The sequence below is a fragment of the Pelecanus crispus genome, chromosome 14 (assembly GCF_030463565.1).
Source record: "Pelecanus crispus isolate bPelCri1 chromosome 14, bPelCri1.pri, whole genome shotgun sequence".
Classification (NCBI taxonomy): Eukaryota; Metazoa; Chordata; class Aves; order Pelecaniformes; family Pelecanidae; genus Pelecanus; species Pelecanus crispus.
In genome coordinates this window covers 18,452,403-18,472,301 of record NC_134656.1, presented here as the reverse complement: position 1 = coordinate 18,472,301, position 19,899 = coordinate 18,452,403, and the positions used below count along the sequence as shown (strand labels likewise).

At 42.9% G+C, this 19,899-nt stretch overlaps 1 protein-coding gene across 1 annotated transcript in view; it reads right to left on the bottom strand.

Annotated features, from left to right (window-relative positions):
* RBM12 (RNA binding motif protein 12) overlaps positions 1 to 19,899 on the bottom strand; it is a 43,054-nt gene that overhangs the window by 10,075 nt on the left and 13,080 nt on the right. The window contains exons 3-8 of the mRNA XM_075721240.1: positions 4,543 to 4,671; positions 3,500 to 3,679; positions 2,671 to 2,745; positions 2,379 to 2,450; positions 1,624 to 1,707; positions 1,061 to 1,150 (exon numbers count right to left, since the gene is read on the bottom strand). Coding sequence (XP_075577355.1) covers positions 1,061 to 1,150; positions 1,624 to 1,707; positions 2,379 to 2,450; positions 2,671 to 2,745; positions 3,500 to 3,679; positions 4,543 to 4,671 — 630 coding nt within the window. The remainder of the gene's footprint in view (positions 1 to 1,060; positions 1,151 to 1,623; positions 1,708 to 2,378; positions 2,451 to 2,670; positions 2,746 to 3,499; positions 3,680 to 4,542; positions 4,672 to 19,899) is intronic.

The following is a 19,899-nucleotide window of genomic DNA, read 5'->3' as shown; positions in this document are numbered from 1 at the left end:
CTCACTTTTGAAACAAGAGAACTTCTTTCTGACCTGAGACTGTTGATTCCCCAACAATAAAAGCTCATGAACACCACTTAGAACACTGCCACGTATCAACAAACCCAGGACACCTGAACACCAATTTCCAGGTTAATAACCTCAGTAGCTCTTTGGACCTGCCATGCTGCACAAATAAAAACATTAGCATGCATGCTTTTTGCTAAACCTTTCAGATCAAACTTCCCACGTGAGATTTCTTCACAGACAGGATGAGGCAGGAAAACTCTGCAAATGGAAGGTGTTTAGGAGTTGGATAAGCAGAGAGAGACTATACTCACATAGAACTATCTATGGATTTAAATGCCTTTACATTATCAATGCATTGCTTAGGACAGAAATTAACAAATTAATTTGCTATCAGATTTTCTTTTGTAGAAACTTATTAAAAGAGGTAATTGTTCTGCTACCACCTCCATAAACCAGGACCAGAGAGAATTAGTCATCATATACAAGACCACAAGGAATTGCAGTTTGACTCAAAACCAAATTTCTAGCTGGAACAGACTGAAGAAGAGATGGAACAAGCCTGCCAGTCTCGTGAACGGACGAATCTGACAGATGCATTACGGTCCTCTCTGTGTCAGTATCCTAAGGCACTCAAGCTTGTCCAACATACATGAGCTTCTCAGTTAACTTAGAAACAGTGCTAGAAAGCCACAATTAAAAAAAAAAACAAAACCCAAACAAACCCCAAACAAAAAAAACCACCACCACCCCCCCACCAAAACCCAACCTGAAACCCTGACCAGAATAGTGAAAAAATCAGTTATAATTCTTCTTATGACTATTCATTAGAAAGTGTGTCACTTCTGCATTTCCTGACTTCTCAATTTGACAACTCATGATGTTTTAATACAGACTTCATATTTAATAGACATATAATCACTTATCTGCCACACTACTGTTCTAGAAAGGCAGTAAAAAATTTAATTATGACTAGACAACCTGATAACTCATAGTTAACATCAACAGAGATTGGATTACTTGTAACAACAAAGAGAATTTCTGAAGGCTGTACCTTGATAGGTTTATTAAAATCACCACCACAGAACGTCTGCAAGGGAACACTGAATTTCCTCCAGCATGGATTTAAGTTGTTCTTAACCACCTTAAAAAAAAATTACAGCATAACATCATGCGGGGGATGTGGTATGCAAGACACTAACAAACATAACATGAGGGTTCTGCACAGCTATCTAAGAACAGCATCAGTCAGTTCAACCCTGACATGCATGGACAGCCAACCAAAAGCTCTGTAAGACATCAAAGCTTGAAGTTCAGGGTAAAGTTACATTTTAGAGCCAAGAGAACCTAGCAGCTCATCACCTCTGAAAGGGAGGAGAGTCCTGTCACTCTTCTCACCTGGTGCGTGGTTGGACTCTTCACTGAGCCAGCTTAATCCAGTCACCGGGCAGCAAATAAACAACTGTCTGCCAGGTCAGTGAGCAGAATCCCTTTTTTAGGATACAAGACAATTTTCATTGCAGAACTGGTGCAACATGACCAGGAACGGGACTCCCACTTTCGGTAGGAGTAAGATGTCTGATCAACTCAAGAAAAACATCAGCGTAAAAATACTACCTCTGATCTGTACACCAGCTGCCACGTTCCAGCATCACTCTGCTTGTAAAACTCCAAAAATGGATCCGATTTACCCAAGAAGTCCTGCAAACAAAAACCCAACAGAAGTAATCAGCCTCCTGTATTTTACTTGGATGAGAGAAGAGCTGGCTAATCAGTACACAATACTTCAAACAAAGCACAAAGTCAAACAAACTACACATTTGTTTTCCTCTCTTTACTTTACTTTTTCTCTTTTAAACTGCTGCACTTTCTAAGTAATCAGAATTTATCAGCTCTGATTCCAAGACTGCCTCCTCAGACCATTTTTGTCACTGTAAATCATGCCATTTTGCTGACTGAGCAGTGAGGTCAATAAATCCCTGGAACGGTCTTTGGCTTAAAATAACATTGAGGCAGCATACCTAAATTTCCACCTTTTCTTCCTTAATAACATTACAGAAAGCTCAGTTCACAGTTACAATATTCATCAGAGACAATTATGTAATTGAACTGTATTAATATACAGAATATTCCAAAGCCAAAATAATCCCCCAAAACCTAAACCTGGCGGTTGAGTTTCCAGTTTGTGGTTTTCAACTTGAAATTATGCCTCCAATTTACTTCACTGTAAGTAACGAAACACAGTGAGGCTTTTTTCACACACAGATTACCTAGCTCAGTTGAATGTCTGCAAATACAGAGAGATTCCTGGCCAAAAGGCACTAACTCTAAATATCGCAAAAGCATGCAATATCATTTAAAAAAATCAATACCTTTTTGTCCAAGTTTCGGGCTTCAATTTCCAAGTACACAACCCTGGTATCTTTAATCTCCTCCGCGGAAATCTGTGCCACAGAAATTTAAAAAAAAAAAATTAAACAAGAAACCCCGAAGAGTTTTGCTTGTACTTTGTCCATGAAAGAAACTGTAGTTACAAATATCTACCTTTCCTGTAAACGTGTGGCAATTGAAGATATTCTGACCAAAAATCAGAAATGTTAGTTTGTCCCAGACAACATATGAAAGAATGAGAAACCATTTTTTCCACACAAAAACATTATTTACCGTAATGGTGCCCTTTCCTGCTGGCTTTCCCTGTTTCAATTCCAGTGGTCGGGTGAACACCGAACTGGACACAACCTAAGGTTAAAAGACAAATAATATAAATACCAAGTCAGACAAAGAATTACTTTTCAGGAACAAAATTTTCAAACTCTCCTAAAAGATCTAAAAGGATTTAAATGCATTTCCAACAGTGACAGCAATCACTTTGTGCTCCCGAATAGCTGAACGGTCTGAAAATTATCTTCTCTCACCATCCACAAAACAGCACCCACTAACATGTCATCAAACTTAACTTTAGCCTCCTATTTTTGCCACCCCCAAGACACAAGAGGCATTTTCATCACAGGCAGCCAAAAAACTATTAAAAAAATCAGAAAAGACTATTTAATTCATCAAGTCTTTCTTTAGCAACATGAACCCCACTTTTCTTCTCCTACCTAGCTATACAAACCCCTCCTCAGGAAACGAACACAGAATCTCAAAGAGCCTTACTTCCCCAAATTTACTGCCTGATGATCGCTTTGTGCAAAGGAAACTCCATTAGAGCTCTCCAAGCACCATGCCTTCCTTATTCCCAGACTGCCTGCAGTGCTGCGCCTCCTAAGTTAAGCAATTAATGGCAAATCACGTATATTTCTAATCTTCACTTTATGATTGACACAATCACTTTTCTATGTTCGACAGTAATGCAAACTAAGCTGTTCAACAAGATGTTTTCAAATTTGAACGTGTTGAAGACTTTGATAAAGCAGTCTTTCACCCCATTTTTCATAATACACCCAACGCTTGCTGCTACTTTGTAGATCACGTAACACGCCTCTACACATACCTGTCCCAGCGTGCACTCAATCCCTCCGAGGTAGTCGTCGTCATTTAAATCAAAGGACTTGTTATCGATATCGTACACGCCAAATTTCAGCTTCTGCACTTTCTCAAAGTAGTAGTCCACAACCAGTTTCTTGCAGAATTCAGGGTTTTGGCAGTTCTTGATCCTCTCCGTGCGATCCAGCTGCAGGAACACAGAAGCAAAGCCGCTGGTGATGAGCAAGAACCACGCTTTCTCCCACGCAGCCTTTAATCTGCGCCCCAGGGCTCCGCCGCGGCCGACCCCAGGCCCCAGCCAGGCCGCGCACCCCAGACCGGGCTTCCCCTTGGTGAGGGACCAGGCCACTGCTGCCAGGCTAACCGACGGCTGGCCCGAAAGGAAACTGCCTTGGATAATAAATGCTACGGTACAGGAAAATTCCAAAAATTAAGGGAGAAAAGGCTGGTGAAAGGCTGCGCTCTGGCCTGCGTGCTCTGGGGTAAAGGCAAGAGGAGAGACCATGTCGTTAACAGGCAAATGAACGTCCCAGTGCAATGCTAAGCAGATGTATAAGCAATTAATGAAACCAATGAACGTGAAACTCCAAACGGAGCTCGAGCGCGGGCATCAGGGACTGCTCATTGAATACAAATCTGAATTAAACGTATCACGCGCCTGCTAGGAAAAACAAGGGGATGGATGCGGGGAGAACAAGGGGACGGACAGACAGACGCGGGGAGAAACAAGGGGACGGACGCGGGGAGAGCAGGGGGACGGACAGACGGACGCGGGGAGAAACAAGGGGACAGACGCGGGGAAAAAAACCAAGGGGACAGACGCGGAGAGAATGGGGGGATGGACAGACGCGGGGAGAACGGGGGGATGGACAGACGCGGGGGGGACGGACGGACGCGGGGGGGACGGGGGGACAACAGGGGGACGGGGGGACAGGGGGACGGACGGACGCGGGGGGAACAGGGGGACGCGGGGGGAACAGGGGGACGGGTGCGGGGGGAGCTCGGCGCGCTGGCGCCCGACGGCAAAGCAGGGGCTGGCAGCGCCCTTACCTCGGCCCAGCGGCCCCCGCCCACGTCCTGCAGCACGACGCAGAGGGGATCCGACCTGGAGCCCAGGTCCCTGTCGAGGAGGCTCCGGCAGGACACCGACAGCTCCACCCGGGACAGGCAGCCGGCCATCTGCGGGCAGAGCAGAGGGTCAGCGCGGCGGCGCGCGCGGCCGGGGGCGGGGCGGGGCCGCGCCAGGTGCCGGTGCCGCCCCCCCCCCCCCCCCCCCCGGGGCGCCGCCGCGGCGGAGGGAGCGCGGCCCCGCGGCGGAGGGAGCGCGGCCCGTGCCTGCGCCGCGGCCCCTCACCGGCCCCGGCGGCAGCGAGGGGGGAGCGCGGCCCCGCACCGCCGGGCACCGAGCGCGGCCCGCCCCGCGCCCCCGCCGCCTCCGCCCGCCCGTTCCTGCCGGGCCCTGCCCTCGGCGGCGGCTCCCTGCGGGCGGGCTGCAGGGCCCCCCCCGCCCCGCGCTGCTCTCCCCGGGCACGGGCGGTTTTGAAGGCCGCCCCGCACGGCGGCACTCCGCGGGGCAGCTCGCATCAAGCCCTCCCCGAAGCTCAGGGCCTGCCCGTGCAGGTGCGCGCTCGCCCCTGGCCCCACAGGGAGAGGGAACCCCGCCCCGGCAGCCGCCGCCCGCGGCCCAAGGGGCCGGGATGCGGCCAGCGCGGCCGAAGGGCCGCAGAAGCCCCCCCAGCCTGCAAGGCCCCCTCCACCCTTACGTGTGGGCCACGGCAGCTACGGAGCGCCATGTCCGCCCTGCTGCCTCCAGAAAAACCGAAACACTCTCCTAACAAGGTGGTAACTAAATTTTATTACATATCAAACTGCAGACGCTTCTGTTCAAGGAACGGCTATAATCAAAACTGAATTTAGAAGATAAGCCTTCAAGCATCAAGACATTCAAGAGACCGGACAGCTTGAGAGCTCTAACGAGTACTTCAAACATGAATATTTCAGAGAAGCTCCTTCAGAGGTTGGAAAATAGGGAAATAATTGTTTGCTCTTTCTAGTATTGAGTATCCACAAGGCTCTCTCATACTTGCAGGGTGTAGAAATATTTATCTCAATGAAGAGATGAGCTTCTATTAGACAACATTCCATCCCTTAGACCTCCCAGGCTGCAAGCTACCCTGGACAGATGTCAGCGACACCACTTCATACGCTGCTGCACAGCACTTGCATGGTCTAGTGATGGCAGCAGGACAAACCCGGCGCGCAGCAAGAATTACCAAAGCTTTGGGCAAAGAGGATCGCAGTTCAGCTTTCTACTAAGCTCGTCATCCTCACCTGCTTTAATGCCAGCATTTTCAAAGAGGCTAGTTTGAAGTAGTCTGGTCTACCGTTCAAACTGCTTGTTAGAGCCATCCACCCATCTTCCACTTCAGTTGCCTTCAACCCCAAATAAGAAACCACTGCCTTTAATAAATATGTTGCTCCTAAAAATCACAAGTCACAGGTATCAGGTTTTTTTTCCTTGCCTGCATGTACCATTCCACCAGACCAGCTTACATCTCATACGGTCTCACGTCTGCACAGTCCGCAGTTCTACAGACAACTGTACACACACAGGACACCAGCTGTTTGACAACAGAGAAGATCAGGACCAGCCAGCCTTGGTCCTGTGCCAACATTTCTCCTCTACTTTTCTCTACTGCAAGAGAGATTTCTGTACCAACAGGACACAGAACCAGGAGCCACCTTTCCTCCCCACCAGAGCAGAAAGGATCAGGAATAAAGTTAGCTTCAAAGAAACAGGTCCCCGTAAGCTTTGGCTTCCCCAAACAGCAGCGGTCCCTTTCTAGGAGGAAACCATTACTACAGGTCTCAAGCTGCACGCAGAACAAGTCCATGCATATTTATTCCATGTTACAAAGACACCATTAAGGAAAAGTTAAAAGTTTGAGATGGGTTCTGTTAAACCACACAATGAAGCCAGGAGGTGAAGTGATGCAAGTCCTCAAATCCGACCACCTCCCATCTGCTATGCGATTCTCTTCTCCAGATCAGTAGCAATGAAATTATGAAAATACTCCACTGTTTCAAGGATTTATCTTTCAATACACTAATACCCAGAAGGCTGTCTCATCCTACTATTTGGATTTAGTAATGGCATAGGATTTCCCTTGAAACACAGCCCAGATGCTCTGCTGAATCCCTGGGAAGTTACAGACCACAAGGGATCCTTTCCCACTACATCCTCCCGCTCCATCCAGAGACCGCAGGGCAGCTGACGCACGTGACAACCAGGACGCAACGGAGTACAGCCAGGCCGGCTGTTCGGGGCAGCTAAGCAGGAACTGTTCCAACAGGCTGTACCCCCTCCTCGCCAGCTCGGGGGATAACAAGAAAGCGGGTTTAACAACTATAGACAGAACCCTTACTGGAAAGAAGAGTGATAGCTCCCTAAGAGATTCAGATAAAAAACATTAATGTTTAATCTGAAAACATCAGTTTGAACCTCAGCCAGCAATTGTTTATATATTGCTGCCTACGGCCATCCTTGAAGAGCCCACACGAAGTTTTTTTCACATCACAGCTTTCCAAATACACTGTATGGTGTCCTCCGGTTTCAATCCACTCCTTGAGTAATAGCAGCAGAAAATCCTGATCGTAGACTACTCTGGGTATCTCAGCAGCAAGAGCAAGGAGTAGGTGGTCTGTTAAGACACAACACCCATTTCAGTCAAGCCTGAAGATCTGCTTAGCCTCTAGGTAAGCACCTTCACCCAGTTATCCTGCTTGCGCAGTTAGTGGGAGAAGTGCCAATCTCTTCAAACCTGCCTGCATCCGAAAAGCTTAAAAAGATCAAAAGCTTAATGTATTTTCATTCCCAAACACACACACAAATACTGAAAGGGGGAGGGGGGGGAGAAATAGTGGAGCTCCTCAGTAATTAGGAAAACTAGCCCCAACTTCGCTTATCAGCTATTTTTAAACAGGATTTAATGATGATAAGCATTGGCTCAAATACTCCGTTTTCCTCCCTAAAGCAAGAATTCTGAATTTATGTTCATTCTTCATAGCAAACTGTATTTTACTATAGTAATTGCATCTCTTTTCCTAGGGGGAAAAAAAAAGAATGTATCGGTTGACTTTCATCTCCACCTCTCTCCATAAAGGCTCTGTTCACTTCCTCCAGGAGGAGTGACCATCCTCAAAGCTTTGAAAATGCCATCAGTTGGCACTTGGACTTAGAACAACCCCATGACTAATACAACCTCCCGTCCTGCCTCTCTTTAGGCAAAAGCCTGCAATGCTTTCCCTTAAGCTTCTGTGTTCATCCATGCAAGCCTGCAACATCTTCTTGGTATTTCATCACTTTGAAAGCTGCCCAGCTGGCATGTGCCAGCTTACTCCCAAGGAGCAGGCACTGCCCTGTCAGTAGGGTTCTGAACAACGTGGACTCATCACTTACCAACAGACACATGACAAGAGAAAAAGGTTCTAGTGGTTACTATGGTCAAACAGTGCATGAAGGCTCTGATCCCAGGCTAAGTATACAGTTTGGTGTAATTAAACTGAAAGAACTTGGGTTTATTGGTTTTATTAATAGCCTCCCTTTTTTCCTTGGCATGCACTCAAAGAACACCAATCTCATTCAGCTTGCAGATTCGAGTCAACGTTTCAAAAACACATTTCATGTTGTTTCACTGAGTTTTCATAGAGCATACTTATATTTATAACCATTCATACACACAAAATAAATTTAGCTTTTAGACTTGCAACAATTAATCTTTACTATGACAATATTATTTACATTTGTTGCAACACTCAAATTTTTCTATTTTCCAACAGTTCCAGAAATCTGAAAATTCATTGGTTTCTTATTTCCCCCCCTCACAACCACCCTTGATAACTAATATTGATGTCTATTATTTGAAACTTCTGGTTTACAGAAGACAATGGATATTTCCAAAGCAAAACCAGCAGCTAAAGCAAACTGCTTCCCATAAAGGTATTAAAACGCATTCGATTCATAAAGGATTTATTATAGATTGATCCTTAACAGCTTGCAATGACAACAATTTAACAAATAATCTCTCCAATTTACTCGCCACTGGCAGATTAAGGTACAGCATCGTCTGGAAGTCACAAAACTATTCTAGCAGCAGAAATTCAGTTTGCCAAGTAAAAATGAATTCCAAATGTGATAATAAATTCAAACTCTGTCTAAAATACATAAAACAGAGCCACTGAATGCATCCCAGCATAGCGGGTTCAGAAGAAAAGGCAATGTAAGCAAGCCACTGGGTGTGTGCTCTTGTTAGAAACAGCCTGTAAAAATCACAACTGATGTTATGCTACACCCCCACGATCAACGATTTATGTTGACAATAGCCGCACAAATCTGATCCCATGCTCTCACAACTCGGGGATCTCACTGCTGAGAGGCATCGCCTGTGAAGTTTCATCTTGAGCCGAATTCTGCACATTCCTTTCTCAAGGGAAGAGTTTCCAACACTCAGCTTCAGATCCATCAGGCACCTGTATTTTTTGCCTTTAGTTAGAACTGCACATGATGTAACACCAGATTTTGAGGAAAAATAATACATCACCCATGTTATCCCTACAAACTCTAGAGCAAAATACTATCTACAGAAGTCTGTAAGATCCCGAGCACATACTCCAGAGAAGTCTTTCATGGCTCAACCAGACATCATTCCCAGTTATTCAAGTAAAAACCAGAATGGCTCCGGACTAAGTAAGCTTTAAGAAGTGCTCAGACAACCAAACTGAGGTCCAGTTTAAAAACTCAAAATTATTTTTACTGTGCATACCACCTCTTCCCTGTGAGGAAGATCTTGAACTCCTATAGTTGTGTAATATACATGGAAAGATAAATCCCATATTTCCAAAGCTGTTCTACACTGAATTGAAGCACACCAGTAAAGAAGTTGGTCCTAAATAATCAGAGACAAAAACCCCACTACATTCTAGGAAAATCACATAGGAGGTGCATGTTACACATTCAGAAAAGTAAGGAATTACCTGCTGCTTTCTGAAGTTTTATATAAGCATTGCAGAACTTCCACCCCTTTTTACATGATTCTACATGATTTCTGTATGAAATTTCCTTTCATACAGAAAAGAACAATCTCCAACAAAATCAACTCCATAGGTAAGTCTAATATTCATTTATAATTATTCTTCTAGTGATTCAGCTTAACCAAAGCTTAAAAGCAAATCAAATCTAAGAGAAGAAAGCACTGTCCACCTATGCTTGAAGAAAGCTCGAGAACAGGAGTGCTGAAAGATTTTAACTGTCCCAATTCAGAGCTTTGGAGGGTCTCGCATTTCCCCAAAATGCCACATATGGGTGTTTGAAGCATCGACAAACTCCTCTGTACTTATCCCTCTGCAGTAAGAGTGCCACCATTTAGTCAACTATGGATCGAGCATTGGGCCGCGTAAGGTGAGAATTACTGAATGACGACATTTGCTTTTATACGCTTCCATACTGCACTAAGCCTGAAAGCCAGAGGCTCCCCTTTCCCTTTAGGCTGAGGAGGACAGGATGAAGAAGGGGAGCACAGGGCGAGAAGGGGGTTGTGACTCAGATCACCCCAGTATGGCAACTCACAGAACCCATGGAGTCACACGGAGGACAAGAAAAATCTCGTAACTTCACGGCATCACACGCCACCAACAGTATTTTTAGTAGTGCCAGGAGTGGCGTCTTCCGGAGAGAAAATGTTACCATTATCACAGAATCCAGTCTTGCGGGTCAGCTTGGTTTCAGTGCTCCACATGAGGTGCAATATAAGCAAGGATTAAGCACAAAAAACCCTACAGTTTGTTCCTAGTTAGTCACACTAATAAATTCTCACCAACTACAACACTCTGTACAGGATACCCAACATGCTCTATTTCAGTGTACACCAAATATTACACATTAAGAACTTGGTGAACTCAAGCTTGAGGCTTTAACATATATATGCGCGCAAGGACAGCCGATTTCCAATGAGCTTATTTTGTACTGGGCTGACCACAGGTTCTGCTTACATTCTGCTTACAAACACAACAGAAATGCCAACAATCCTGCCAGCAGTACATACCAACTGCAGTTTTCACCATCTTGGCCTTACACTACCCAACAACTTAAGAAATACACCCAACGCATGTAACGGACCATCCCAGTTAATAAATCTTGCACTTCCCAAGAACCTTAGTTCCCTCCTTTTCCACTGCTTAGTTTAATCCCTATCTTGCAGTTATCGCCCTACTTTCTTCAAAACATCTCTCTTCTGCTGCGATTCCTGAATGCGCAGACCATCAGAAGCAATGCTCTCTCAGATTACTAGTTCCATTTTCAGGGGACAGCCTGTTGTGTTTTGCGTTCTGATATTGCAAAGCTGACACTGGTGCTGAGCTAGTGTCAGCATCACTTTCCAAATGTATTGTCAAAATAAAAATTCTAATGTGATCCCACTTTCCTGAACCCCACAAGGCTCTAAAAGAAGTCATAAAGCTAGGTTTGTATCGCTACATGCACTAAAAAGCATCTTTCTTTTAAGCTGAGATTAAGAGAGTCTCATGAGAAAGACCACAGTCCACAAAAATTATTAGTAAATACAGCCTCTTTCCAGCACACCAGCTCTTCCACAGGCCACAGAGCCTCATCCCACAGCCCAGAAGCTCTGCAGAGAATATAAATGGCTACAATTTTTTCTACCATGTTGTTATTCCTGGGGGCTGGGAGCAGTGACGGTTAAGACCAGCATTACTACAGGCAGATAATAAATCAGTATTCTCTATACTGTGTTCCACGTTATCTGTCACCATACATTGTGACTGATCAATCAAAATTTTGTTGGAAGGGGGTTATTATTACAAATTTGACATAAAACCTGAAACAAAAGGCATCTGCTAATTGTTAAAAAGAAATAGAATATTGAACACTATTAAGAACACCTTTCTAACCAACTCTGGCAGCTTGATGCAGAGCTGCTAAGGAGCGCCCATGGTCCAGATAACCTTAATTTCAGGGATGAGCGGAAAGCTGGCAAGTGTTTCCTACAGGGTGCAGTGGTGAAGCACTGAGGCTGTGCTGCCACTGAAGCACTGCAAGCCACGGCAGCAGCGCAGCCATCAGCCCAGACAAGCCTCTCCAAGCTCCCAATGTGACTACAAGCCTTACGCAAAGAGGTTATTGACTACTGTGCACCTAAGGCACTACTGAACATGCATGGAAGTCATCACCTAGTTCTACTTACTCAGTTGTCTCCACATGAACGCTGAAGCTCCACTATCACCATGAGAATGTGGGGTTTTTGTAACTGAAGGGAGCCCACGGGTATGAGTGCTGAGCACGTGCTGTGGCAACCCGACCTACAAGACCGAGAAGGCAAAGCTCCTGTTTACAGAATCACGGAATTGTTTAGGTTGGAAAGGACCTCTAAGATCATCAAGCCCAACCGTCCAACACCGCAAAGTCCACTGCTAAACCATGTCCCTAAGCACCACATCTATACGTTAATAAAATATCTATACGATAATTATCTATAACATATCTATATAATATCTATACTTTAATAAAAATAACACGTTATGACAGTTTTAAAAAGCTGAAATAAAGCACAAAAATGACAAATGGGATTGTAATTTCCAGCAGAAAATGCGAGTAAGAACTTCAGTCGTTTCATCTTTACTGCAGCTTCCCCCCCCCGGAACAAAAGCCAAGTCCCACCTCTAGGGAAACACCATCTTCTTCTGCAAGTTCACCTTTTACACTGCTCAATGTTCACCTTTAACTTATGCACCACCAATATCTCCCTTAATCACAACCAACAAGCTCAAAGAAAGTCCGGTGTGTGCCTTTCCTATATATATACACCCCCTCCACTTTTCCGAGAAGTGAACAAACTGGTAAGTCAACACTGATTATATTTCAAATATTAGTTTGTAATATATTAAATTACAATGGGGTTCAATATTAACACCTGAACTTAAGCAAAACCTAAGTTACTTTTCCAAGCTCCTCATGCAAACATTTCAAAGTTCTTCATAGCATTTAGTAGCAGAATATCAAAAACCATTTCCTTGAAAAACTAACTTAAAGCAGGTTGGGGCTTTGGAGTCAATCATTCATTTGGCTTAAGTTGGAAAGTAACCACAATCCTAAAGTGCTTACTGACTTCACCCACCCAATAAGATTTTTTCATTCCTTTCACATTCTTTTATTCAGCTACTTTTTTCCCCCGTGATTCTGAAATATTTATTACTGAAATGTAAAGAACAACTTAATTGAAAAACAGACTTAAAAGCTCAACCACTCACCTTTGTAACAACCCCAAACACACCATCTTACATTGCAAGTCTTTGCCTTTCTCAAGTAAGGCGCCACTCTTTCCCTTAAAACTCCAGCTATTCCCATCTCAGGCACAAATAGCTAAACATTCTGTCCCGTGCCTCAAACAGATCAAGCTGGCTATGGGTTCTTCCACTTCTCAGTCTGAGCTCCTTAAGCTGAGATTGAAGACTACACCATATTCCTCCTCTTTGGTTCTTCGACTACACTGCAGCCTCACCTGCAAGTACCTCATCATACCACTTCTTTCTTACATGCACCCACGATTTTTGAGGCAATGTCTTGGCATTCATTCTGCTGATCCCTTTAGCAATCTCTACCCTTCCCAAAGGCTGGAAATCTAAACCATCCTGTACTTACTCTAGAGCCTGCATGATTTTACCCATTCCCCCAAATGTAGCCATGCTATTACGCAAGTGACTTCAAGGCCAAAACTCACTATGGTCCATCTGTTTAAACTACTACATACTCTATGAACAGCATGAGTTCAAAATAAAACTGTAAAAAGAAATATGCCATCAATACATTTTACCAACCTTTGCTGTTTTATCAAACAAATTCACATTACTGAAGAATTTTGGCTACTACATAGTACCAGCAGCCACTTAGTTAATGGAAAGTTTGCCATATTTCCTGTTTGTATTGCACTGCTGAGTGATCACCAAAAAAAGGTTGAGATACCCTAGATGAAGAATTTTGGCTACTACATAGTACCAGCAGCCACTTAGTTAATGGAAAGTTTGCCATATTTCCTGTTTGTATTGCACTGCTGAGTGATCACCAAAAAAAGGTTGAGATACCCTAGATGAATTTTTTAGACTATTCTTGGTTGCTCTGGAGTTATTACTGCACAGTGACAACTCTTGCCTAAAAAAATGAGTAAGGACATAAAGCAGAAGTGACCTTTCAAGTTCTCACACATTACAGAATCACACTATCAAATTATATATCTCAGGCTTTCTTCTTTATGGACTTTAATCTTGAATCTAGCTCCTCATGAAATAAAATCTGTAAGAAAAATCCCGTAATATTGCTTCTGCAACACTCGTAAGAAATTGATTTCTTCAATTTATTGATCGCAAGTTCAGCCTTTCTTATACCAACACTGTCTTTCAGTTCTTTCACCTCTTGAGTATATGCTTCTTTTTAAGAAAGAGATTCGCATCCCTGTAACACTTTTCTGCCATTTAATTATTACCATCTATAGTATGAACATCTTCACTTTTCCATCCTAATCTGTCGCAGAATGATGCTTCAAAACAGAAAAACCTGCAAGAAAGCCACCACCACCATAAAAACCTGACATCAAGGAGGTAGGACAAAGGAAAGGATCTGGCAAGGGATTTTACAAGTTTTTCTCTCTCCCCCATCCAGACTAACCACAGAAGTATTTAAAGGCCACAAAACACCACACTGACCTTGTGTCCCTTTTCTGTTCTCCTCCAGATCCAACTTCTCCTGACAGTGTACCTTCCCAAAAGCACAAACCCTTTACGACGATGGATTCAAGCTACTCTACTTGTCTCAGCACAAAGTAGGCAAAAATGACCATACAATCTCCCTGCATCAAGGGGGAAGAGATTCCACAATTGCAAACACACAGGTATTTCCTGAAGTGCTTCTTCCATGTCTGCTATCCATAGTATATATACTCCAATACTTTTCAACCTATACCCAAAAAAGTCTGTTGTCATTAAGTTTGAATTTACTACAAAGATCTTCCACACCCTTTAAAAAACATGCCTCTGCAAGTTAAGAACCTGAAAATCCCTATAACCCAATACTGGTAAGCTTAAAGATTCTCACTTGTGGGAGAATCTAAATTTTCTCCAAGTCAAATGAATAGTTCTAACAATTTTTTAATAAATATGACCAAACTAAGGCAGAGAAAAGTTCTCTGAGCAAAAACCTCTCTGATGAAAAACCTAGAGTAAATTCACCAGCTGAAAAAGCATGAAATGAATTACATTTATTCTAAGTAGAGAGGCTTGGAGTCATCACCATTAGCTGGAACCTGCAAACTCAGGTTACAGACTGCACGTTCTCTGGGCACTAGAGCACTATCTGCGCAGTAAGAGAATGGCTGAGTGAGACAGGCAGCAACCAGGACAAAACATCAGACAGGCTCAGCACGTTAGGAGTTTGTTCATCGCAGATTCTTCACCAACAGGGCTTTTATGTGTACCTATTGCAGTAGCAGAGGGATTTGAAGATCACAAAAAGATTAAAACAGTATCTGTTTTCACATTATACATATAAGTGACCTTGGAGCACGGGCTGCTCAAAAACATTCAAAACAACAGGTTCCTACTACCTTTTCAAGGCTAAACAAGACCGAGAAGGTGGTTACATACTACACCACCACACCATGGCTGGCGCAGAACTCTATCACAAGGATTCCTCTCACCTTTCACAGCAGCAGAATTAAATGATGTTACTACAGTTGTATTCAGTCAAGTCACTGCACTGAAAACAGCCGGTATTTCAGAGAGATATAACATTATCTGCAGACTTATATTAGGATTTATATTACATTGATTTATTATTGGTTTTGTTTTTTTGAAAACTTACTCTTGTTTCTGTTTGAAATTATTTTTAAAGGCACAACTGAGGACAAATTTTAACATGAAAAGTAGCACAAGCTATCCAGCAGAACAAACACTGTTTGCACACTCTCCTTTCTGCTTCCAGAGTAATTAAGGTAGCCAAATACTACCTTCTCACTCAAAGAAACAGCATGACATATTGCTTGCATTGCAAGGAAGAAAGGCCATTTGGATTATCATCTTAACAAAAATACCGTGTCAGTTACCCAGAGGGAGGGACGAATGTCCAGATGACAAAAAAGGCCTTCAAAAAATCCAGGACATTTGTGCAGTATGTCATGGTGTTGTACAGGTAATTTTTTAGATATACCTGAAAGGCTTTTTTCTTTAAGAGATGCATCCAGTTTACTCACAGGGGTGTATCACACAGGGGTTATCACTGACTTAAGTGATGACAACAACTACAGTTGTCTTTAAAAAACCTTAAAACCATCAAACCCAATTCTGATTTACAATCAAAGAATATGTAAGACTGTGCAGGACTCAGGTTTAACTGTTTAACAGCAAACCATTTAGATCAATTGCACATCTCATACATTGTATCATTAACAACTGAATTTAAATTTCAGATTAGTTTAAGAATTTAACTATCTACTCACTGTTTTATTCTGCTCTTTTTCACACAAGCTCAGTGCTGAAGTTTCTGAACCACAAACATTCTTCATTCGATTCGGGCATCACTTGGTTGTTTTCACTAAAGCTAAAGACTGAAAGTTTGGCTTCAACCTTTCAACTTCAACCCTAATGCCACTTCACTGATGTTAATGCTGATGTGCCTTTAACTGAGGATGAAAACATCCTGCCACTGGCTCACTGGTTACTTGGAGACAAATTAGCTATACACCACCACCCTGCATACACACTTACCTCACCTCTTAAAAGCATTCAAGTCCATAGATTAAAAGAGCTCTGAAGTGCTATAAAACCCACTCCATTTACTCGTATGAGACTGGACCTATAACACAGAAGACTGGCTCTGCAGCAACGCTGGAACCCAGCCGGGGAATCCTAGGCAAGTGCATTAGTAGTACTTAACAACTCCACCTCCCCTCCTTAAAGAAAGGTGTTTCCCCTACACTCAGTCAATGAACTGCCAGTGCCTAATTTTACTTCAATTAGCCTCTTTGCTTTTGTAGCTGGTTGCATTAGTGTTCCTCAAAAACATGGGTTTATAAATACTGCCTTTTATTAGAAACATTTGGCTAATAATTAAATGGTATTGGCAAGCATCACTTTCACTTTCAAGTTGAGCTTCTTGTTCACACAAGCAAGGGCTTTTCACATTCCATATCCATCCTCCTGTCAAAACAAGCAGCAATGCTTTGGTTATACTGCTGAAAACAATTTTCATACAAAGCTCACATTATGGAGCACATTCTGGCAAATGCCACCACAGCACGGTCACTAAGCAAACAGCTGCTACACAGAGGCTTGAAATCTTAGCGACAGCAGTCCTGTGAATTTTATCATAAAAGGCACTCAATCAAAATCACCTAAAAGGAATCCTTGAGGTAGTTTAGATTCTGACTATACTGCCATTTTCCTTCCAAAATCCGCCTTCATTTCTAAGTGACTAGAAAGCATTTCTAAGCTTTCTACTGTCACACAGAGCAATGCTACATTCACATAGTCACATTTAATGGGAAATGGCTGAAATGAAACTAATTGTTCAAAACTATGAAGTAGCTAGCTGGAAGCTCCACCTACCTTCAGATGGTCAGAAATCAGAGCAATACCATCCTACCGATTCTTTGCTTAACAATACTGTAACTAAAATATGAAGATTTTAAAAAGTTACCAGCCTTCCAGAAGCAGTGACAGGTCCAAAAAGCCAGACTACGCCAACCAAGAGAGTTTTAGGCAGGATCAATTCCTGTTTCCCCTGTGCAAGCCTTCCAAGTCCTAAATCTTCAGTTTTAAACTTTACAGGGAAATTGTACTCACTCAGCTGTGTACTGTAAAGGCAATCCCCACTCTACCCCTTGAAGTCATCCTGGCTGGGATCTGTTATCAACTGGATGAGGACCTACAGTCTACTTCACTGGTAACTCCTAACAAAACACCCCCCAAAAGTTGGTGAAAAACAGTGAAGGTGGTGTGACAGTAGTAAATACAGAGTTACAAAATTGACTTTGTGGACATTGGACTCATGTTAAAAGGAAATATATTCACTGATTCTGAAAGCTTACTTTAATGTATTTGGGAAGCAACTGGTGGTGAGACCATTTGAACTTAAGGCTGTAGACATGAGAGCATACAAAAGAAACAGCCATAAAGGAGTAAGCTTTGACTCTGCAGAAGCAGTAAAGGAGCTCAGGTCAGAATTCATCTGGTTGCTTCTCTCCTAAGCTGCCATGCTGCGAATACATATATAAAAACAGAAGAATGATAACAAAGGATACTGCACAGAAGTGGCTGCCAGCAAATGAAGAGAGTCACAACTAAACCATCTGACACCCGCGTTCAGTCTGAAGCTATGGAAAAGGAACACTTTTAGGGCTGCTTTTCTTACATATGGTATTTATACCCATGAGTGAAACGCATCCAAGTCAGGAAGGTGGGAAGCACTCCCTGCGCAAACAACACCCAAACATTCCACATAGTAACAAAGCTCAGAAAATTACTGACAAAGTCATCTGTATAGAAAACAAGCTACAGTATACCTACCTGATTGTAAGATAGCAAAAGAGTAGTGGAGTTCAGCACACAGCCACAAACGTTAAGTTGAATGCATACTACCAACCAACAGATTTTTATTCCGTGAGAAAGCCAAATCTTTCAACTACAATCACGTTATCACTGCCAAAAACAGATAGGAAGAGAAGCCCTTGAGGTTACTCTTCCTGCAGAAGCATTTAACAGTTTCACTTCCTCTCCCACCGGGAGGAAGAGTCATTCACTCTGTACATGAACTCTAGCTCAGTTTTCCCAAAGCCATGAAAGAACATACAACCACAGAACAGAAGGGAACATCAGCAAACCTGCAAAAGGGCAGTATTTGGCAACACTGCTTCCAGGCCCAAGGCACTGTTTCTGAAAAACCTCTTACAGCAACAGAATTTAGCATCTATTTTTTTTCATTTTAAAGACCTGCACACTATCTAAAGCAGCAAACTGACATAAAACTAATTTGTGTATGTCTCTAGACTCAAACTAAATGTTTCCTAATACAGCAGTCCAGTTTCAAAACTGCTTCCTTCCAACCAATTATCATCAGAACTAGAAACTAATCTTTTGCTTGCACCAGAGTCTGTATTAAACAGGAATTGAAATCCTTTGATTCAGTGTCTAATCCATATATCCTAAAACAACTGCTCTCAAAGAGTGGTCTGTTGTCCAACCAGAGGCTTTAAGTGGTCCGTAGTTGTTTCAGTTTTGCAGGTCAGAAGGCCAACATGGTTCAGAGGCACATACTGCTGAATAACACGCTGAGGACCGACAGCATTCGCTGTGGGAAGCAGCGGCTTTGGAACTACCACAGCAGAAGACTGAGGAGGAACAAAATACAGAAACTGAAATAGTTACTTACAGTTAACGCACCACTGGTGTGCCTAGGTAACTGGAAAAATATTTTTTTTTCTAGAGTCTGCAGTCTTTAGTGCATCAAAATGGTCTCAGTGAAACACGCTGCTAATTTCACAATGTACAGGCAACAACTTCTTCAAGGACAGCCTGAGCAATTTAGCAGAACTGACCAGCATGTACACTCTTTAGAAGGTAGACCTTCAACGTCAACTGGCGCATGACTATAGTCTTCATTTTTGCATCGATCGTCCTCTCCACTCACAACAAATTCAGAGCATAGACATTCAAGGAAAACATTAAATACTATGAAAGGAACACTACTTAGAATAAAAAAAGAAGTATCCTTCAGTTTTCTTTAAACCTACAAAGCCTCAAACCTCTCATAAATCTACGTTTAGAACATGCAACAATTTAGCAGTAAAGAACTGGCTTTAATGTTGTCTGTGATATTACAGAACTGACTTCTGTTAAAAACGAAATTTGACTGTGACATTTACATGTAACTGCTTGAAAACTTGGTAACTTTAAAGTCACACTTTTCATCTAACCATTGCAGTTCTTCCATGTAGGTCACAAGTTTATCACCAAATAATTTATTATATCCATACTTTCTCTTGTGAATGGGACGACAAAAATATGTACGTTTAACAGAAATCATGTTGTGAATGTAATACTTTACCACTTAATTTTTTTTTCCCAAGCAGTACTTAGACACTTAAGGAACTGCTAAAAGCACCAACTTAGCCAGTTATATAAACCTTCTTTCCGTAACTTGAAGAAATTGGGCCATCAGTGTCACCAACTGTATTGTTGCAATGAGGCTAAGCAGGATGTCAGTTCCTGACACTCAAAGCATCAAGGCCAGAACAGCTGCGGATCTGAGCAGCATCCATTAGCTGATTCCTTCTGCTGCTACCTCGTTAG